This window comes from Zootoca vivipara, chromosome 14, assembly GCF_963506605.1.
Source record: "Zootoca vivipara chromosome 14, rZooViv1.1, whole genome shotgun sequence".
NCBI classification, from domain to species: domain Eukaryota; kingdom Metazoa; phylum Chordata; class Lepidosauria; order Squamata; family Lacertidae; genus Zootoca; species Zootoca vivipara.
This window is the reverse complement of record NC_083289.1, coordinates 51,841,856-51,865,601: the sequence shown is the minus strand read 5'-3', so window position 1 is coordinate 51,865,601 and position 23,746 is coordinate 51,841,856. Positions and strand designations below refer to the sequence as shown.

Here is a 23,746-nt window from a genome sequence, read left to right as displayed (position 1 = left end):
CACCCTTTAGGCACCTTTCAGGTTGTGGGTCGGCCCCGGGGCTCCCTTCTTGGACTCTGCAGTTCAGAGGGTGAGATTGGGGCCTCCTTTGAGGCCAGACTCCCTCATCCACCTGGGGTTCTGAGGTTCAATGAGTGTGTGTGACAAGGTAAGGCCTCCCTTCTCACCTTCAGGTGACTGGGAGGAATAGTTTAGATTGAGGAAACAACACAGGGAAAGGGAGTTAAATACCACTGCTCCAGTCCAACCAGTTTGGGCTGATTTTAAGCTAAGATCCATAATGTGAACTACAAAGAAACAAGGCAGGAGAGAGGGGGAGGGGGAGAGAGGGGGAGGGGGAGAGAGAGGGAGGACAGCTGCAACACTGGTTGGACTGAAGATTAATAATACTGAGGAGCAAGCCCCATTCAGTCTGCACCAGAAATAATTCAGAGGATGAAGATTATTTTGCAAATGCCCTCCATTCTGCAAAATAATCTGAGCCTTGAACAGTATAAACCCCAGCTACCCAGTACAGTCTTCAGCAACTGCTCTCTGAAAAGTTGGCTTATCTAGCTAATGAGCTTTTCAGTAGATATAAATGTTTTTGGCCTAAACAACCAAAAAAGTTGGCCTAAACAGCCCTGCCTAGTCATGCTTAGGTAGGAAAATGAAATGGAGAAAAACCAGAGGAGCTGCTGTTTGTTCTTCACCATCTGTCTGGGAGGGGAAGACAATTTACTTTGTGAGTCACCTTGAATGCCCCTTGAATGAGCAGAAAGGTGAAATAGAAATACTGACACAGGGTTTTTTGCTAGAAAATCTTAAAGGAAATCTAACAACTGAACCACAGTTTAGAATTTGTACACTAATTTATATCTACAGTCATGTTTTTCAGAGATCAGATGGAAACTTTTTTAAGTTTGGAGAGAATATTGGCCATAAAAAACCAAAGCATTGGCTGATTATGAAATCAAACTCATTTTACAAGGCACATGTCTTGGCATCTATATAATTGAGAAAATCAACAATTACGTCCAAGTAAAAGTCAAGCACTTAATCAGAGGTCAAGCTTGGCAGTTTCTACAATCAGAGGTTTGGATGTGTCAGCCCTGAATGAGTTGGCTCACTCAGTTTTACTGGAGTAGTTGACTGTCAACCAACCCATTAATTTCCAGGCATGAGTACCCTGAATTTAAACCTGACCTCTCTTTTGGGTGCTTTGTATGTGCATTTTTAGCAGCTTCCTAACCTCTTCACATTAAAGGGCAGCTTATCCTTGGTGGTCTTTAGCTTGCCAAACTATAGGCATAACAACTGTCTGTATTGTAAACTGATATATTTGGAAGATGGAATTAATGTCCAGGTAATGTCATGCTAAGCATGCTCTGGGAGCTGAAATGGGTACAACTTTATTCCTTTCTGAGACAACAGAATTGGCCTGAGCTAATGGTCAGGAAAATGACTATGACATTTTAACCAGCAAAAATGAGCTGGGATTTTATTAGGAATTTTTTGAAATAAATGCCAATCATACATACATGCCACTTGAACTTCGGATTTTCTTTGCAAGAGTGCCCCCATTCTGTTCCTCACAACACACTGATAAAAACCAGCATCAGATCTTTGCAAGGATGGGATAACATACCTGTAAGACAGAAAGATATATCACAGTTATAACATGTACTTGGACTTTGATATCTGTTCTCAAAAACAGTTTGAGCCCCAGGCAGCAGGATCCACAGGGGCAACAGATCCCAATGTAGCTCTTTATTTGCCTCCCTTGTTCCTGATGTAGATCTTCACTCACTCTGTCTTCTCTCATGCAGGATGCGGGCATTGGGTGGTTTGCCTCAGGTGCCAAAATGTCTTGGGCCAGCCCTGCCCATGATTTATCAGTCCTCGGTTCTTTTCTCTTTTTTGCATGATTCTACAACATGCTGTACGAAAAAGTATACACGAAAAACTGAGATGAATTACATCACGTTTCCTCTTAAAGAACCATTTATAAATAAATTGAATTCTATACTACCATAAAGAGATATATCTGAGCATCCTCTAGCACTCAAATATTCCTCCATCTACAAGGCAGGAAAGCAAATTTCTTTTTTTCTTTTTTAAAGAAAGGAAATACAAAGTTTATTTCCACAACTTTCTTGTCCAGTTGTGACAAGAAGCAAAACAGAAATCTAAGTGATGATATTGGGAAAGATGTTCAGCAACATAAAATCCCCACTTTTGAAGTCTAAAAAAAAAGTACATAGCACAATCATCTGAACTCATAAAACTACTGAAAAAAGGTAATGGATGATTAAGAAAAATGATCCCGATGAGTCCTGCCTTCCTTTTCTCAATAGGCTTCCACAAATACACATCCTGCCAGCTCTGCCTTCCTCTGCCCCATCTGCATTTCCTCCCTTCTGTAGGATGCAGAGAGCTGAAGGCAGTTCTCTAGAGCCATCATTGCCAGTATATGGGTGTTTAATTTTTGCATCTTGCCATGATTTCTGGTTAAACCAATTTTCATGGTTTCTTATGACACTTCAATCTGTACCCTGGAAAAGTCAAAATCAGAAGAGCACATAAATCCACTACAGCAGTGCATTTCAGTGAGATTGTCACAAGCCCAGATGATGAGTAACAAGCCCAAAGCAGTAAAATATTATATAATGGTGGTTTCTCTGCAAGCACCCATTTTTAACCTCAACTCTTTTTTTCTTTTTTGGAAGCCTGCATCCTGATTATTGTAATGTTACACTCTGTTAATTGAGAAAATACATAATGACAAAAATCTATTACAAGCTCAGTAATGTTTTTAAATGAATTTGCAAATGCGCCAAAATAAAATTAAATGCAGCAAAAATTCATTTATTTCCCCAAAGAATTCACCAATGAACAACTCAATTATTAATTAATTCAAAAGTTATGAAAGTTAATACATTTACATTCATAAATAAATATTTATTTATGTAAATTTATTTATCTTTCACGAATATATTTATTTATTGCCCTAATACAGACAATACTGAGCTAGTTGGACCAATGGTCTGACTGTATAAGGCAGATTCCTCTGTTTCTACATTGTTTTAGTGTATATCTCTATAGTCTTTTAAAATTATTCAAATAAGTTCTTATACATTCTCAGTAACCCTAACAATTATTAACTAAGTTTAGACGTAGCAATAGTAGCAGCACTTAAGACTAAAACAGTTCACCCAATACACCTTACTATTTTGCTCGTGAAAACATTTTCTGTTTTAATAAATCACATACATTGTGCTCCTGGAAAGCTCAAAGTGTATTTCACAGAGATCTCAGGCAGATCTTCAATTCAGACTTTGGCCAAGCTGAGTGCTGCTTAGCTATAACAACAGGTGGATGGAGCTGTGGTCTAAAGCACTGAGCCTCTTGGGCTTGCCGACTAGAAGGTTGGTGGTTCGAATCACCGCGACGGTGTCAGGTCCCATTACTCTGTCCCAGCTTCTGCCAACCTAGCAGTTCAAAAGCACACCAGTGCAAGTAGATAAATAGGTACCATTGTGGCTTGTGTCAGAAGCGGTTTAGTCATGCTGGCGACATGACCCAGAAAGCTGTCTGTGGACAAACAGCGGCTCCCTTGGCATGAAAGCGAGATGAGTGCTGCAACCCCATAGTCACCTTTTGCTGGACTTAACCATCCAGGGTTACCTTATAACAACATAGCATAGTAGTAGTAGTGTAACTGATTTATTAAACACCTTCTAAACTACTATCTTGATGTGATTTTCACATAAAATAATTAAAAACAGAATGACAAACCAAGGACTCTCATGGTAAAGACCCATTTATTTACCCAGCTGGGAAAGCCTGTTGGAACAAAAATGTCTTCAACAGTTTCTGGAAAGTGTAGATAGAGGGCACCTGTCATTTCTAGACAGGGATGCTATTCCACAGGACAGGAGCAGTCACACTAAAAGCCCTGCTCTGGTTTACTGCAGAGTGGGCTTCTGTGGTCTTTGGAACTAGCAAGAGAGAATCTCCCACAGACATCTACTGGGTGTATAAAGAATAAGGCAGTCTGTCAAGTAATGTGGTCACAAGCTATGTAGGTACTTATATGTTAGTACCAACACCCTGAACATGGCCCGCTGGCAAATTAGCAGCCAGTGCAAATACCACAAGCAGGGTGTTATATGCTGGTGGGCATTAACCCCCACAAGCAACCTAGCCACCACATTCTCCACCAGCTGCAGCCTGCAGATCAACCCCAAGGGAAGTCTGCACATACCATAGCAATCAAAGTTGGTAAAAGTCACTCCTAGCCACTGAGGACACCTGTACCTGGGTGTTGAATCTAGGAGCACATCCAAACTATGCACCTGCTCTTTCAACTCCATCCAGGGCAGGCAACTTACCAACTTGCCAGGCCCAGGAACTACTCACTCACAGAGCCTCCTTCTTAACAGGATTCAGTTTCAGACTCAGTTTATAAGCTTCATCCAGACTACCACTACATCCAGACTCCAGTTCAGGGCCTCTCATTCCTGATTCAGATGTTACCAAGAAATAGAGTTGGGTATCATCAGTATACTGATGACACCTTGGTCCCAAACTCCCAATAACTACTCCTACCAGCTTCATGTGGATGTTAACATTAGAGGCAATCTAGTCCCTGTTGCAGCCCATAGCTCAAAAGCCAAGAAGCTGAGGAGCATCCAGTACTACCTTCTGAAAGCATCCCTGGAGTTAAGACTGGAACCACTGCCCCTGATACCCATTTCCCATAGGCAATCTAGGAGGATAAAATGGTCAATGGCATCAAAAGTTGATAAAGGTCATTCATCAGGGCTACCAAGACAGATTCAAATCTGAACCCAAATGGAGATGGGTCTAAAAATTCAGTTTCCTTGAAGAATGCCTGCAGTTGCATCTCCATGACCCTTTTGAATGCCTTGCCCACAAAGTGGATATTTGCAACTGGATAGTATTTGCTGAATATCATTGGGTTTCAGAGCATTCTCTTGGTCCAAGCTCTTGCCATTGTTGCATAGTATCTTTGAAACTTGCATAAAAGGGTGTAAAATGTATTAAATGCTAAGTTTTCCTCAAAAGTTAACAGTGTTTCCCAATAATAGTTTTCCAGTGATTTTGCATGCAAGAGAGAAAAAGGCATTTCCATTGTCTGAAAGCCAGAAGGACACTTAAAGTTTCTGCAGATCTGAGCAAGCAATTTAGGAAAATGGACAATCTGTTTTGAGTGGAGCAGCCTAGAAGAGGCTTGCTGCTTAAGAAAATCTAAGACAGAAGATGGATAGTACATCAATAAGTGAAAATATCAATGGAAACATTGGAAATGATTCTAGCATTTCTTTTCCTTTTTGTTCCAGAGCTCAATGGCTAGAAGAGGGCTGTCATGTCTTAAGTGCCCAAATTCAAAATCTGGCTTCCCAAAGACTGGAATGCATTTTATAGTTTTCGATGGCATCTCCAATATGGATTAAAACTTTTTTTTCATGAACATATGAAACTGACTGATGTTGGGAAAGATTGAGGGCACAAGGAGAAGGGGACAACAGAGGATGAGATGGTTGGACAGTGTTCTCGAAGCTACCAACATGAGTCTGACCAAACTGCAGGAGGCAGTGGAAGACAAGAGTGCCTGGCGTGCTCTGGTCCATGGGGTCACAAAGAGTCGGACACGACTAAATGACTAAACAACAGCATGAAACTGACATTTGTCAGCTGGTCAAAATTATACATAAATTTATACATAAAGTTTGAAATTCTGGTCAAAATTATACATAATTTTATTTGTAAATCACCTTTCCACAGTTCAAACCATGCTCAAGGTGGCTCACAACACGAAAAAATGTGTAATTGCAACATAACAAAAGTAGTCATAAACAATAAATAAAACATCAAAAATACACATCCAAATGAAACAATTTCCACATAAATCGCAAGAACTGAAAGAAAACTACAAACAACAACAACCACTGACACACATACACAACAAAAACTGAAACAACAGCCCAGCCCAAGAGTTTGCTTGGGGCTTGCTGTGTGCCTGTGTTCATACCGCTCTTGGTTGTTGTCATGCTAGCTTGGTTTGTGTGAATTCTGAGTCCACTTTAGCAGCACAGGTTCAGCCTATAGCAGGTATATCGACAGTGAACTAGGCTCTGCTGCCAAGCTTTCGTCTACTGAGCCCAAACCATTGAGCTGCAGCTTGAAAATGCCATGACTGATGTCAACTCTAATGTAAGCCATCTCCTCCCAGGGCAGACAGGAACGGCATAGAGAAGAATGGCGTGCTTTTTAAGGTTGTTTCTGTGTTGCATGTTCTGTAATATTATATGCATTTGTTTTAATGTTGTTAATGTCCCCTCCACAAAATAAATAGTTTTGCTTTGCCATTCCCACCTGCTATTTGAAATTCTACATATTATTTACATTCCCCGCTCCAGTCCTCTTTGCCTCAGCCAGCCATTTCACCACAGGATCCTTTCTTTGCCTGCAGGGGACAGACACCTAAACAAATAACATTATTTTCCCCCTACCATAGCCTTTTCCTCTTTGACAGGATTACCTAAAATACCAACCCCATCCATCCTTAATCTTTTAACACTGTTGTTATATTTGTCTGAGTTCTCCAGACAATATTTTATTTTACAATAAAATAGAATCATAGAAGATGGAAGGGACCCTGAGGGCCATCTAGTCCAATCCTCTGCAATGCAGGGGGGATTATGTTTTACTATAATTTAAAAATACTAATAATTTTAGTATTTCAAAGAAATACTGTATTTGGAGGACAACAAGAGTCTAAACAAAGCTACATGACCAGCACTATAAGACTTTTCCATTGAATTTAATTTTTAGTTTACCATGATGTACTGGGAAAGCAAGCCATGGCACAGTTAGAATCATCTGACCACCTTCTCATTTTATTTACAAAATAAAACAAAATATATTGTTGTAGTAAAAATGCAAAAAATGCATTTAATTATCCTTGGCTTTCCTTGAAAAAATACCCGCTGCCTAAAAGCAAAGTTCATTAGTAAGTGAATATTTTCGGAAGAAGATGTTGAACATTCAGACTAATACAAAACATTTCTAATTCAGCATAAGATTAAGTCTCTGAATGGGTAATAGATCGGGGGGGGGGTTAATGGAAGAAAAGATTGTGCATTGCTGTAAATCAAATAAACGCATGACATCACCTACCCATAAGAAATAAAAGACTGTTTATTTCCTAGCTTTCCTGCTTTGGGCAATGCACGTTGCTGATTGCTGACAGGAGTAGAGAGAATCTGCCTTTTTTAAAAAAGGGGTCTTGTGTATGTCTGTGCACAAAAACAATGGCAGAGTGCCAAGCAGAGTTATGAGTTTAAGCACAGAGATTAAGAACAGTGAGGAGTAAGAAGTCTGAGGTGAAAAGTTTATCATAAGATTGGTATTGAAGACTGCTCATGAGCTCTGCACAAGCATGCAGGCTTTGAAGGAGCTAGCTCTTCAACTGACTTTTAATGAACTTTTCCACCATCCCTACTTTTGACAATCAGTTGGCATTTTCTTAAAAGAGAAACTACAAGGCATGCTTAGTAATTTCAAGTGCTTGCAAAGTTAATTTAGCCAAATGAACTTTTTAGTTTATAAAATGTTCCTCCTCGGCATTCAGTGTTATAAACTGGTGTGCTGAGGTATAGGGCCCAATAGCAAAACACGTTCTCTAATCAGGGAGAGCGCGGATTGCGGAAGGATTAAAAAGACATCTCCCTGGGTTGGGAGTAGTGTCGATTGAGAGGGAGTGTGTGTGATAGGACCCCTCTGGGTTGCTGGGGAAATAAGCATGTAGCAAATTTTGATTGACAGGAAGGGCTCCTTAAAACCTCAGCGTCCAGCAGTTAGTTTCACTTTGCAAAGTGCTTCGGATCTCCCTCCCACCCACCGCCTTTTTTCTAATGGTTTAGCCTGACGTTGTTTTGCCTTTCATGGGGTCGGTTGCTTTGCAAGGGCCCAGTAGGAATTTTGCCATTTGGCTTATTGGCTGTTGCCATTGGTTTTTGCCTACTGCTTGGCAAATCGTCACAACTTGTTAGGTTGGCGGTTAAAGGTAAAGGTAAAGGGACCCCTGACCATTAGGTCCAGTCGTGACCGACTCTGGGGTTGCGCGCTCATCTCGCATTATTGGCCGAGGGAGCCGGCGTATAGCTTCCAGGTCATGTGGCCAGCATGACAAAGCCGCTTCTGGCAAACCAGAGCAGCACATGGAAACACCGTTTACCTTCCCGCTATAGCGGTTCCTATTTATCTACTTGCATTTTGACGTGCTTTCGAACTGCTAGGTTGGCAGGAGCTGGGACCGAGCAACGGGAGCTCACCCCGTCACAGGGATTCGAACCGAGGTTGGCGGTTAAGCATTGGTTAATAATTCTGGTAGGTGGAGGGGTATGGCATGGAGGTGCCTACCCCTCATTAAAATGCTGCTCCACATAGAAGTATTCTGTTAAAGGAATCCTGGGGCTCCGGGGCTCTAGTCCATACACCCCTGCAATGGGCGGGGCTGGGGCCATTACAGAGCACGAGCCTTGGGGAGCATTTCTGTTATCATTCACTTTGTTCCTGTTCTTCATGCTGCAAGCTGCTCCCCTTAGAATAGAGGGAACCTCTTCAGCAGGGAAGATGCAGAAAATGCTTCACATTCCTTCCTCAGTCCTGCCTTTTCAATGCTTGCAGCAAACTTTCCAAATATTTGGAGTGTCGGACTAAGACCTGGGAACCCTAGGTTTGAACCCCCACTTGGCCAGCCACTACTTCTCAGCCTAATCAGGGTTGTTGTGGGAATTAAATGAGGAAGGGGAGAACCATGTTTGCCACCTTGAGCTCCCTGGAGAATAAGATGGGATATAACAAAAAATAACATTTCAGCTATGAAAAGTGCTTATGCAACCATTTTCTAACTTGCACTCTGCCTTATAAAGGAATGTTATGGCTAAAGAAACAGAAATATCCAAATTCACGACCCAGTTAGAACTCACACAGATGCAGAGCAAGAACCCCTGAGAAGAGAGGAAATAAACAGAATAATGAAGCAAATGAGTATTGTTAAGGTTCCAGGCCCAGATAGATTTCCTATGGAGTGATCAAAGTCTCATCTTGACTTATTAACTCCCAAACTGCATTCTGTTTAGAGTGGTCCCTTGGTTTACGAACTTAATCCGTTCCGAAAGTCCGTTCTTAAATCAAAGTGTTCTTAAACCAAGGCGTGCTTTCCCATAGCAGCGGGGGACTCAATTTACAAATGGAACACACTCAACAGGAAGTGGAACATGTTCTTAAACCAAGGCAAAGTTCACAAAGCAAAACACCTACTTCCAGGTTTGCAGCGTTCTTAATCCAAGTTGTTCATAAACTAAGCTGTTCTTAAACCAAGGTACCACTGCTCTAGGACGCTTCGGAAAGATCCTCACTCTCCCATCCTTCTCTGTACGTAGCACAAATTTCTGTAATTCCAAAACCTGGCAAACTCCCAAACTCTGTGAGTTAAATCTCCCTAATCAACACTGACAGCAAAATCCTGGTAGCAGTTCTAGTGGACAGGCTTCAGGAAGTGATGAGCATCCTAATCCACCCAAACCAGGTTGGATTTATACGACACCATCAAAGGGTAGATAAGCTCCACCTTGTAATTGATCTAGTAGCACTCAACAGTACTAGCACATTGCCATTAGACTTGCTCTCCTTGGATGCTGAAAATGCATTTGATTTGGTGCCCTGGCTCTTTTTCTTTACCCCTAGGGCCCTGGCTCTGTGGTATACCCCCGGAACATGTGCCCTGGGTGAAAACCATATACATAACACCCACGTCCAGGATACAGGCAAAAGGCAAATGGCATATTGTCAGGTTCCTCCTCGTCCCCCATGCAGAGGGTAACCAGACATGGACGCCCCCTTTTCCCACTGATATTCCATCTTTTTCTAGAGCCCTTAATATTTGCCATACAACAAGATACCAAGATCTGGGGTGTGCAATATGGGAGGATTTGAACATGCAGCTTGTTGATGTGATGAGACTGAGGCCAGATATAGCCCAATGCTATTCAACCAAAAGAAAATATACATTTTTCTCTGCAGTGATTTCATCTTAATGAATAAATTCAATTCCCTGCATATAAATACAAAAACATCCAGAGTGTATTTTGGTTTTTGGCAAGCAATTAGAAATAAATAATATACCTGAAATATTCATAGCAATATATTTATTCAAACTTTATAGTAAATTTTGATTAGCTTACCATGCATATTCTGTAGAAGACAAATGCTTCAAGTATTCAAAACAAGTTAATCAAACCCTAAACAAAATAAATATGTTTTTCATGGTGACCTAAGGATATTTTTTAAAAAACGAAGTATAATATATAAGTGCAGCAGGCAGCACTTAAAAGGAAAGGTCTTCTGTATGTCCCTTCGGTAGCAATATGTAGCAGTACACTACTTGTTTTTATATTACAGAATTATAATATAATATTAAGTAATGCAAGATGCTGGATGTATAACAATCTCCATTCTAAGGCCTGTTCTATTTCCTATCCTCTTTCCTAGCCCACCTTTCTGTACTGCTTTCTTTTACACCTCCCAAATATTGTTGGTGTCCATCAGAGTTGTGGGTTTCTATTTAGTTTTTTGGCTGCTGACTGCAGTAAAGCACCCCCATTGATCAACCAAATATAAAAATTACAGACATGCTTTCTTCTGTGATTAATCAAGCTAGTAGACACTGTTACCCTAAATAGCAATTTAAATTGTAATTCCATACATAACATCCTGTACTGAGCAAACAATAAGTGCATTCTGAGTGTTCCAAGCACATCACAGCCATCAGCAGCTGGTTGGCAATGGAAGCTTATTTTGCATTGACTGAGGGCTGAAGGGCGAGAGATGCTTGTTCTGCCCAGTGAGTCACTCTTATGCAAGCATAATAATAATAATAATAATACCGGTAATTTATTATTTGTACCCCGCCCATCTGGCTAGGTTTCCCCAGCCACTCGGAGCAGCTTTCAAACAGAGATTAAAAATACATTAAAACATCAATCGTTAAAAACTTCCCTAAACAGGGCTGCCTTCAGATGTCTTCTAAACATCAGATAGTTGTTTATCTCTTTGACATCTGATGGGAGGGTGTTCAACATGGCGGGCGCCACTACCGAGAAGGCCCTTTGCCTGGTTCCCTGTAACTTTGCTTCTCACAGTGAGGGAACTGCCAGAAGACCCTCAGCGCTGGATCTCAGTGTCCAGGCAGAACGATGGGGGTGGAGACGCTCCTTCAGGTATACTGGGCCAAGGCTGTTTAGGGCTAAGACAGAGGCATGACATTTCTCACTCTCTCCTACACAAACAGAGGCTTTGACAATTTTATTTGGCAGGTATGGGGCTGACCTGAGAAAGCAAAACTTATCTAACACCACTTGTTGAATTCATGGCTTGAAGCTGAGAAATCTTAGCTCACAGCTGATACTTGTAGCCACTATGCAATGCCACCTCTCAGCGAACAGTTTCCACACAGATACCAAGCTCATACAGTCCAGACATAAAGTGATATGGCAAAATGCATATCTCCATCAGACTATGTTCTGGTAGGAACAGAAAGTTCAAATGCAAGCAGTTTGCCATGGAATGCACTGAACAAATCACTACATCCCTGTGATTCCCACAGTGAATCACACTGACAACATAAGAGGAGTCCTTCAGCTGAATCAGACCAAAGGCTCATCTAGTCCAGCATCCAATTCTTCACTTGCATCCACTGGGACCTTGACTCCACTATTAAAGCAGATGAACCTCGAAAGGTGTCCAGAGAACTGTCTAGTCCTGTCGGATGAGTTTCTGTTAGCAAGGCTTGAGGATGTAGACATGGTGCTTGGATCAGTCAGGGCAACCACTTGCATTCTGGACCTTTACCCCTTTTGGCTGATAAAAACTTACAGGGATGGGACAGCTGGCTGGGCCAGGGAGGTGATGAATGCCTCCTTTCGAGAGGGGGTAGTCCCTGCCTACTTGAAGGAGGCACTGCTAAAATGACAAATGACCCTTTGTTTGCCAAGCATTTAGTTGTTTAAACATTTGTAATCTGTTAGTATTACAAATTTGTAATCTGTCAATATAGGCTTTCATAACAATATCTATTTTGATTAAAAAATGTCTATAATGCAGATCCTCCAACTGTCCCTATTTTCCAGGGGTGTCCCTGATTTAGAGAAGTCGTCCCAGTTTCTGATTTGATCCTGGAATGTCCCATTTTCTTTAGGGTGTCCCTATTTTCATTGGAGAAATGTTGGAGGGTAAGGAGTTATCCGACTCCTGAGCCATCTGAAGGCAATCCTGTATAGGGAAGGTTTTTTAAAAAATTTTTAATGTTTTATTATGTTTTTATATATGTTGGAAGCTGCCCAGAATGGCTGGGGCAAGATGTGTAGGGTATAAATAGTAAAATTATCGTTGTGGAATGAGACATCCCTATTTTCATCAGATAAATGTTGGAGGGTATGTATAATGTATTAGAAGAAAGGAACTGCAATGCAGGGGGTTGTATTAGATCCCTTTGAATTCTACAATTCTACAATTCTATGAGATATCATAAAGGCAGCCCATAAGATACAGTGGTACCTCGGTTTAGAAACACAATTGGTTCCGGAAGTCTGTACTTAACCTGAAGTGTACTTAACCTGAAGCAAACTTTCCCATTGAAAGTAATGGAAAGTGGATTAATCTGTTCCAGATGGGTCCGCGGAGTACACAACCTGAAGCGTACTTAACCCAAGGTAATTGGTTCTGGAGGTCCGTACTTAACCTGAAGCGTACTTAACCTGAAGTGAACTTTCCCATTGAAAGTAATGGAAAGTGGATTAATCTGTTCCAAACAGGTCCGCGGAATACGTAAACTGAAAATACTCAAACCGAGACGTACTTAAACCGAGGTATGACTGTAGTTCTACTGTCTTAAGTTTTAACTGTATTGCGTGTTTACTCATTTTGTTCTTTTGTGATGCATTGATAAAAAAATAAAAATCTTTCCTCATTACAATGCTGAAAAATATAATCTATAGATTGGTATTCTAAAAGCCACTTACGTGTACTCGTTGGTGAAGGCCGTGGTTTCCCTGCCATTGTGCAGCCATTTATATTCCAAAGGCCAGCTACCTTCTGCCAAACATGTAAGCACAAGGCGGTTCCCTTCTAGGTGAGTCTGGGGCAAACCTGGCTCTGTCTTGAAATAGGGTGCAACATCATCTGAAATAGGATAGAAAAATACAGTCAAAATGAGGGAACGAGGTTGTGAAATTGCTCTATGTTCTTTTTCAAGACAGACTACAAATCAAGTGCTTCCGGTTTTGATTTTTCTAGAAAGGGCTCAGGTACCTCCTAGAATTTCACACCAACCAAAGAGAACAGACAGAAAATGCCTCTCCAAAATCTTTATTTAATCTTACCATCATAGGTGTTTCAATACATATCACACATATGTACATATTGCTACTCTAATAATCTAACTTCTATGCAAATAAGAACAAGAAGGGTATGCAGGATCAGGGTATGCCAATGGCCCATCTAATCTAGCTTCCTGTTCTCATAGTGGTTCACAGACACCTGCAGGATTCAATGACAATAGCACTCCCTTCTGCGGTTTCCAGCAGTTGGCATTCAGAAGCATTACTGCCTCTGATCATGCTGATGGAGCAAAATCATCCTGGTTAAAAGCCATTGTTAGCCTTATTCTCCATGAATTTATCTAATCTTCTTTTAAAGCCATCCAAGTTGGTGACCATCACTACTTCACTAATAACAATAACAAAAAAATTATTATTCATACCCCGCCCATCTGACTGGGTTGCCCCAGACACTCTGGGTGGTTTCCAACAGTAGTGTACCTATTTACTACTGGTCGAGTTTTAAGAAAGGATTTTTTTTTGTTGAAATTAATTTAATCACAAAAACAGTAAGTATTTCCAGTAGTACCAGCCTGCCCATGAGGCAGGCTAAAGCAACTGAGGTTGCATGGTGGTGGCTTCTTCCAGTGAGATCTTACAGATTTAGGCAGCTGGGGGCAAGAGGTACAGAGAATCCTCCGGAAAAACAATCCCTCAAAGGACCTGTTGAGGGCATTTTACCACTGTACTGTAGAAAGTGTATTAACATGGTCTGTGTGTGTGGTTTGGGAGTTGCACGGTTGGGGAAAGAACAGCGCTGTCCAGGGTCATAATAAAGATTATCGTATCGTATCAAAGAGTTGCTGGGCTCACTAGGCCTGGTACACATGAGCTAGCCTTGTTTCTGCTAATAAAGATTTAACTCCATGTACTCTATGCGATGTTTTGCTGACTGGGTCCCTGACACTTGGTTCACCCTCTCAATTTAATTATTTTAAGTTTAAGCTGTGAATTAAATCCAGGCCCAATAATGTAATTAAACTGTTTCTGTTATGGTTTTGTAACAGTATTGTCTGCAAATATCAAGGCCCAAGTTAAGCAGGATGTAACAATCCTTTTAAACTTTATTGTTTATACTCAGCACTCACATATGATGAAAATGTTAATATATAAAGCTGTTACAAAGTAATATCTTATTGAATGGTTTTTTATCATGCATTGTTTTCTTTTGCAATGCAAAGATGTGATTTGTATTTATAATTTCAAATGTGTTAATATAAATGCAATTTTATTAAAAGTTTTACCACAATAAACTTATTATCTGCACACAATGAGAGATTAGTTGCACAAAAGACTACATAAGATTGTGCAGCAAGAGTTGGGGAAGCTGATAGAGCTGATAGAGTCTAAGTGTCTAAATATATGACCCAGCACAATAATTTCCATGAGGGGGGCATGGCAGTTGAACTAGGTTAAAAACTATTCAGGTTTGCTGTTTAAATTAAATAGCACTGGATCCAAAGTTCATCTGATATTACCTAAAGCTACTGGAGTTGTTTACCATTTACCACAGGGAACTGCTGTTTAGCAGGCTATGTACTCCAACACATTCAGCTCCGAGACTGAAGTAAGTTGTATGCTCCATTCCTTACTTCTGAATAAATGTGCATAAGAACACATTCATAAGTTGCTAATGTTTCCTGATACTCAGGCAAAGGTACTCACTTCCTAACAGAATAAAGTCATTCTGGTGTGCATATTTGATTCTTCTTAGAACTTAGTTCTATTAATTTCATTGGGTCTACTCCAAGCAGAACTTGGTTGAATACAACCAACCAATTTAAGTTTTGCATGTTTCATATAAACTGTAGAAAAATAAAATGTGTTTAGAAGCGCATTCCTGAACAAGCCTTACACTAAATAAGGCTTGGAATGGGTTTAATTTTAAAAGTTGGTTGGTTGTAGATTTGGAATGGAAGGACTGATATAGTAATTATTGCTGGGTTGGTATGAGATCATACATAATGTTGGCTAGATCCTTTTCCTATTGATGTGTAAAAAACTGCAACAGGGCATAGCATGAATAAAAAAATACTCTTTGATATTTTCTCCCTGCTGAAGAAGAGCCTTTTTATGATATGACTGATTCTCCAGTTCCTGCTTGTGCTTTCCTATCATGGAATCTTGTTAGCAATTTTGATCCATAGGTTGATGATAGTTTCAAAAATATATCCAACACTTGCACACTATTAAAAACTCTCTCATTCAAACCCCAAAGCGGATTTTTTTTCTTTTTCTTTTTTTTAAAGTAATTTTAAGACCGTCTGGTTAAAGACAATGTTGAAAGGCACATTAATCTTGCTGTTCTACAGGATGTTTTTGTTCAAAGCTGCTATCAAAATTCTTCATTTATCGTGAGACATGTCCTGCTGTGATAATCATTTCATCCCAGCTTACTTTTCTAACTTTCTAAAGAGAGTTTAATGAACTGGATTTAATTCTTGTGAATGCAAGAAGCAGAACAGCCTAGCACCACATATTATACCAGAGGGTATAAACACAACTATATTTGAGGTCAGAACTTCAAATACAGGAAAGTGTAAAATAATAATAATTGTTGAACAGACTTTAGTAGAATACTGTGCTCTGCCCCAGGGGAAGGGGCACATCAAAGGAGGCATTTTTCACACCTTCCATGGACCATACCTAGCAGAGGGCTCAAAGAAGGGACCAACTAACATTTGGTCAGCTATATGTCAGGCTTTATTCCAGTAATATTGCTTCACAACATCTGATTTTGCCTATGGCCCAGTGTCCTCTCAGCAGTAAGTCCTTTGGCCCACTTCTTCTTCCAGGCTGGTTCACTGTCTGACTCATCTTCAGGCACCTTCCTGGAGCTGAGGTGCATTCCTATGATGGGAGGCAGTGCCAAAGACATGTCAGGCAGCTCCTCCTCACCTCTTGGGATGTCCAATAGTAATGAGGCAGGACCTCAGCTCAATAACCTGCTTGATCCCTCCCCAACATACATATCAACACCTCCCCAACCACTGGCCTCCACCCCAGGATCCAGTTCCACAGCCTTGTCCCATTCCTCTGCCCCTTCTGACTTGCCTTGCCAAGATGTCTCTACAGGACTCATTACAATCCCTGTGTCCTGTCTCCCACCTAAGAGGTGATTACTTTAAAAGTAAAGTACTAAACTTTTAAACAGTACAAACACAGTAGCTAGGCAAGAGCAGCAGCTAATCCAGGTGCTCTTACAAGGCAAATGAGTGACAACAACAACAACAACAACAATTTATTATTTATACCCCGCCCATCTGGCTGGGTTTCCCCAGCCACTCTGGGCAGCTTCCAACAGAAAAATGATATAAAATAATCTATTAATCATTAAAAGCCTCCCTAAACAGATGTCTTCTAAAAATCTGGTAGCTGTTTTTCTCTTTGACATCTGATGGGAGGGCGTTCCACAGGGCAAGCACCACCACCGAGAAGGCCCTCTGCCTGGTTCCCAGCAATAAATCCAGTTTGAGCACAAAGGCCATGTTTCAGGCAGAATTCTATGCAAACAGAGTTTCTGTCTCCCCCCTGCACACAGTCAGATTATTTTTATTTTTAGCATAAACAAAATCACAGAAAACAGATATGAAATATCAACGCAAAAAGAAAGGTGGGCCAGAAACATTGGTAATGCATTCCAGACTGTTAGTATAATAAAAATTGTAACAAGTCTGTATAAATAAAAATGCTATGGATATCCCTTATTTTCAGGTGAGAGGGAGCTAGATTCTGTTGATGTGCCGTGCACCAAATTCTTTAATATAACATATAGGATTTCCTTAGCCAAGGGTAAGTCTTTCCTCCAAGGGTGGGAGCTGGGAGTCTAAGATCTGCCCCCAGTCTCCTCTTCCAGGATGCAAAACGACAGTGGACATTATGGGTGAAGAAGGAGCAGAGTTTGAGAAGAGAGGTTCCTGGGTGTAGGAGTGGGCAAGTCAAGCTCAGTGTGGAACTGCCATCTTTCTAATAGAATTTAGGATACAGGCACTGAAAGGAAAATACTCACTGCTCCAGGCTTAGTACACTCTGAAAGAGAATTCGGGCTTCACTGATGCCCATGGCAAAACCTCTAACTATTATCAAAGAACTTCTGTTAGTAACATTTTTCTTTAAAACTACCAGAAAAATGGTTTGTTTTAATAAAAAAAACCCACCCACAGTACGTTTCAGAACTATGGAGAAAAAGGCATAAAAGTTTTATATAACTTAATTATGAACAGTTTGCATGCTGCAGCCCATAAGCAAGTAAGTAAAGTTTGCCCCAGGGTCCTCTCAAATCAATGAGAATTGCCAGCATGTGTGAAAGGCAGTTGTAGAATAAATCCACTAGTCTGCTTTTCTGCCCTCTAGGAAACTACTGAGCTATCCAATGAAACTGATGTCTAAAAACCAAATAGTTACCAAATTATCTCTTTCTATCCTTTTTCGTTAGTTTATACCAACACCTACGTTAATAGAAAGATAATTCCACTCTGGGGATATTTTCCTGTTTCTTCTTTCTAGCTTAATCTTCTCCCCATATTCTTTTACTGTCCCCCAACCAACACTTCTTGTATGTTACAAAGCTGTTTTCGGTGCCTTTGGGCACTTGCCTCTCTACAGCTGATGAGTAAAAAGAAAAAAAGCTTGAAAATAAGTCCTAAACAATTGCAGCTGAAATACTTGCATTATGTTTTACTGTGCTGAAGAACAGATCAACCTTCCACAACAAGGGTTTTTTCAGCTCCATGGTTTGAACAGGAAATATTGAGGTCTAAGATGCAACTTAACTTGGTGAGCTACTATAAACCTGGTGATGCCTCAACAGAATTGAAGGAAAATAAGCTTCTGACCAATACCAATTCCTGCAACTGGCAGGTAGTATGATTTTAAATTCTGGGAGTCTTGGTATTCTGCCTTTGCCTAGTCAAGCACCTACTGAACAATACCTTCAGGTCTAGATATAAGTACACCTGGCAACTCCAGCTGTACTCGTCAAAGTTTAAGGTCATTGGATATTATTTAGAACTCCATCTGAGACCTGAACTTCTACAATTCAAATGGCACTGTAAGAAAATTTTCCTCAAAATTCAATATTATTAGAAGTTTAATTTTAATAGACCTACTAAAGCAGTCTTAAAAGAATACAGTTTTAAAGTTTATAAAACAATCTGATGCTCTGTAAGATATAAACCCTTCAAGAAATTGTACCGCCTTTAGATTTGTTTTTCACATTAAGTACAAATCATCCATTTATAAGTTACACTAACTAATCAGCATACACTCAAACTGAGTTCAAACAAAATGGAAAATAAGCAAGATTTCAATCTGAAAAGGTTATCACAACCATGACAATTCTAAATCCTATTCCCCTGGCTCACAACAATTTGAGAGTTTACTAAGTATTTTATCTCCCTCTATACACCTGGGACCCAGGTGGCACTGTGGGTTAAACCACAGAGTCTAGGGCTTGTTGATCAGAAGGTTGGCGGTTTGAATCCCTGCAATGGGGTGAACTCCGGTCGCTCGGTCCCAGCTCCTGCCCACCTAGCAGTTCAAAAGCACGTCAAAGTGCAAGTAGATAAATAGGGACCGCTCTGGCGGGAAGGTAAACGGCGTTTCCGTGTGCTGCTCTGGTTCGCCAGAAGCAGCTTTGTCATGCTGGCCACATGACCCGGACAAACGCCAGCTTGTCTGCGGACAAACGCCAGCTTGTTTAAGGTCTAAGATGCAACTTATAGAGCGAGATGAGTGCTGCAACCCCAGAGTCGGACACGACTAGACCTGATGGTCAGGGGCCCCTTTACCTTTACCTTATACACCTAAATACGACTAGGAACATTTCTACTGTTTCCCCAGATGGAAACCACAAGATATTAAATGTTGGTTATGGAATAGCAGGCACACTATTGATTGTTTTTAATTTCCAAGAAGTAAAGTCTCTTAATCCCAGATGTTAGTGATCGTGGTCAGCTTTTTCGAATATCCACCATTCTGTATTATACATCTTTTCATGAATACATGGCCCAAGACCACAGTTCACCCCCATGGGATCATTTTATCTCTGTTATGAGACATTCTGGTCAAAAGAGGATTCTGAAACAATACAGAAACCTGCAAAAAGCAGTGAAATTTGTATACTCCCAGGTCTTCCCTCTTGGGAAATAGAAATCTCCAAGAAATCTTCTGAATGAGAACTTTATAATTTAGTGCAGAATAAACTTAGAAGCTGATATAGCCAGTGGTCACATGCCTTCTCTAGAGCAGGCATGGTCAACCTGTGGCCATCCAGATGTTGTTAGACTCCCAACTCCTATCAAGCCCCAGCAACCAAAGCCAATGGTCAGAGATTATTAGAGTTGTAATCCAACTCCAGCTGCAAGTTCCTCACCCCTGCTATAAAACAATTCTAGATAATGGTTCCCTGCAATATGAAGACAAATTCAAGTACGGTATTTAGATCCTTAGTGCTTGGTTTTAACAAAGGAATAATCTATGTCATGAGGCTAAGAAGCTGTGGAATTGCCAGCTACAAAGATTTCTTTTATTTCTATTTCCCTTTGTTTTGTCTTTTAGCTTTCCTGAGCCCTGAAGTAATTCCTGAACTTTCTAGCCCTTCAGTTCTTCAGGGACACATACCTTTTTTACATTCTTAAGAAAAAGTCATTTCATACAAAATTATTATTGCTGATAATATAAGTAATGAACCTATTGCAACTGATCAGTATAAAGCCTTTCATCTTCCTCAGTTACCTTTACAGAAAAAAAATCAAATGCAAATCCCAATACTAGCAGGTTAAATCTGCAATATGGGATAGTGTGTGTGGTTTCAGGAGAGAGACTTCCTTTGTATCAACAATTTGACTCCATAGCAAGCAAAAGCTTATATACAAGCCAATACAATACATAATTATTCCCTTTGTAGCAAAGCTTAATGTACATTATTACAAAATCACTAAGTAATATGCTACCTGTTCCCCACTACACTTTCAATCATGCTGTTAATTAAGAACAGGAAATCTTCAAAAGCACTTTTGAGTTGCCTGCGTTGCTGGCCTATAAGCAGAGGGAAGGAAAGCAATTTTGGGAAAGGTGGTGAAATGGACAGAGTAAAATCTTCACTTGATAAGATTCAACATGCTTTATCAAGACCCTTCAGTAAATAGACTAGCTGAGTTTGGCAAATGATTCTGAGTTCTCCAGAGGGATTAGATGCCACAGAACATGCTCCAACTTCAGATTAGAAAGGTCTTTCAATTACTAGGGGGCATGAAGAATTATATCACTAGACCTGCACTAATCCATTAAATCATAACTGAATATTTTCTAATAAAAGGTGCAGTCTGAACTATGAACTCAGAAGCCCCCTTCTACACTTAAAAGGAAAGTTTGAGAGTTCCTTGGGAGGGAGTATGTTTCCATTGCTAGGAAATCTTGAGGAGATGCTATAGAATACACAAAGGTTCCTTTCTGTCACCTCCAAATAAAGTTTTGAGTACTGGTTAGGTAAGAAATGGAATGCAGTCACATAAATTTTCAATCAACAGTTTATGGATAGCACTGTATGTCCCTGCCTACATGTGACCTTATACATGAGTGTACTTTGCATTTATGGATTTTATAAGGTTTCAAACAGCTCTTCATTATGGGTACAGTTGAATACTTTTCTCATTATATGGGGGGCTTCATATTATGAAGCTCATTAAAGGGGAAAGCAAGGACAGGGAAGCCAATTCACAATGTTCAAATCCAGTCATCCCATTTCACTGACTGAGGTGAAATGGCAAGATGCTGCCCCTCTGCCAAAGCCTTGCTTACTGGAGCTGTGAAAGATCTAGCCAGAAGCTGTCGTCCCCACTTCTCCTCACAGCCAGAGTGGCCAAGGGGGTGCTGCCCATTTGGATTCCACCGCCACCCAAGGTAGTTGCCTCAGTCTGCCCCATGGGTGGGTTGGCCCTGCTGTGAATCCTTAGCATAACCAAGAAACAGAATCCAGAATGGATGAAAGAAGGCTTCATTCTCAAAAGCTAAAATTATCAGAGGTAGGAAGATGTGTTGTGCGGATGCCCCAAGTCTTGTGCACGTGACACAAGCAAGCCCCATGGTGTGCATGCTGTATGACCAGCACAAAACTTTGAGGGCTAGCTCCTTCATTGAAATTTTTCAGGAGAGCGCTCCCCCCCCCAACTTGGCGACCCTGGTTGGAGGAATATTGAGCACAGTGGTTGCGGTGTATGTGTACAATTGTAGCATCAGTTTATGTTTTTGCTTGATGTGCCCATAACATGTGCTCTTTTGAAAGGACCAGTTAAGGTTCTGATTTTTAAGAAAATTTAAGTAGGCATAAGAGGCAGGGCGCGGGACGCAGGTGGCACTGTGGGTTAAACCACAGAGCCTAGGGCTTGCGGTTCGAATCTCCATGACGGGTTGAGCTCCCATTGCTCAGTCCCTGCTCCTGCCAACCTAGCAGATTGAAAGCACGAAGTGCAAGTAGATCAATAGGTACCATTCCAGCAGGAAGGTAAACGGCGTTTCCGTGCACTGATCTGGTTCACCAGAAGCGGCTTAGTCTTGCTGGCCACATGACCTGGAAGCTGTATGCCAGCTCCCTCGGCCAGTAAAGCAAGATGAGCGCAGCAACCCCAGAGTCATCCGCAACTGGACCTAATGGTCAGGGGCCCATTTACCTTTACCTTTAAGAGGCAGGACAGAAAAGTTTATGTGAGACATTGGAGAAATTAAATCCCAAATAGCATAATAGAACCGTTTTGAAATTCCAATGCAATGTGGCCATATTACATGAAATGTCTGGTTCAGTCACAAAGATCAACCATTTTCAATTATTAAAGGCAACATGTATATCCCATTCCTTTCTGATATTATTCTGTTCAGGTTTGTCAGTCATTAAACTAGAAAAGGTCATCACCTTCATATTTAATGCCAAAAGTAGCTTTGCGCTGTTTTCACATTTTATTTGGTATGCTGTTCCTTTCCTATTAATTTCTGATCCGTATTCGTGAACTAGAAACAGTTTGCAAATTGGGGAGGGGGGACACGGACTAGCACTCTGCATTTTACCAAGAACTGATTCTCACTGTAAATTTTGCACTCCAACATGGATACTAGAGCTCTGCAACCAATTTGTCCAAATTCCAAATAGATTTGTTTACAATTTGTGCTGAATCCATATAGGCAGCTACAAATCACTTCAGAGCAGATAGACCCAATAAATAAATTTGTAGTGGGTTGTGCTGATCTAGAACGAAAAAAACAGTCTCTCTAAAGGCAGAGATACAGTCTCTAAAATGTTGCAAGTATTAATTACAGCTCCATATACTGTAATGAGAATGCCAGGGTGAGGAGAGGGGAAGGAATGAGTTAGATGGATTTGGAGGCTATTAGGATATTATTTATTGAGCACTCCAGTCCAGGGCTAGAATATCACCCAACTTTCTTCAACCACAGTGCTGGGTGGGGGGTGGGAGTGGCAAGGCATGGCGAAGTCTTAAACTGCAGCAAGCTTACTCTACCTCCACTCTTTTGTAAGTTGTCTCTTAGAAAGAGTTTGGTGTCATTTTCTCATCGTGTTTTGTTTCCATCACAATATCCAACCCTGCCTTATATCTATTTGTTATCCAACCTTTCCCAATCAATCTCAGTTTCATCCTTATACAAAAAGATTTCTTGTCAGTGTATTAGTTACTTAGGCAATGTCACTTTCCTTATCCCCACCACCACCATTTTGTCCCTGGTTTTTTAGGTTAGGCTTGCATCTGTGTGTCTTTACTAGTACTGTGTGTGTAGGTCTTATAATTCAGTGCACAAGTAACACACATACAGTGTAACAGTACATTGTTGTTGTTGTTTAGTCGTTTAGTCGTGTCCGACTCTTCGTGACCCCATGGACCATAGCACGCCAGGCACTCCTGTCTTGCACTGCCTCCCGCAGTTTGGTCAAACTCATGTTCGTAGCTTCGAGAACACTGTCCAACCATCTTGTCCTCTGTCGTCCCCTTCTCCTAGTGCCCTCAATCTTTCCCAACATCAGGGTCTTTTCCAAGGATTCTTCTCTTCTCATGAGGTGGCCAAAGTATTGGAGCCTCAGCTTCACGATCTGTCCTTCCAGGGGGCACTCAGGGCTGATTTCCTTAAGAATGGATAGGTTTGATCTTCTAGCAGTCCATGGGACTCTCAAGAGTCTCCTCCAGCACCATAATTCAAAAGCATCAATTCTTCGGCGATCAGCCTTCTTGATGGTCCAGCTCTCACTTCCATACATCACTACTGGGAAAACCATAGCTTTAACTATACGAACC

The 23,746-nt window shown here is 40.8% G+C and overlaps 1 protein-coding gene across 4 annotated transcripts in view; it reads right to left on the bottom strand.

The window, feature by feature from the left end:
* Positions 1-23,746, bottom strand: part of SDK1 (sidekick cell adhesion molecule 1) — a 584,684-nt gene that overhangs the window by 443,067 nt on the left and 117,871 nt on the right. For all 4 annotated transcript variants that reach the window (XM_035130977.2, XM_035130978.2, XM_035130979.2 and 1 more), the window contains exons 2-3: positions 13,092-13,251; positions 1,521-1,627 (exon numbers count right to left, since the gene is read on the bottom strand). In XM_035130977.2, the coding sequence (XP_034986868.2) occupies positions 1,521-1,627; positions 13,092-13,251 (267 nt within the window). The remainder of the gene's footprint in view (positions 1-1,520; positions 1,628-13,091; positions 13,252-23,746) is intronic.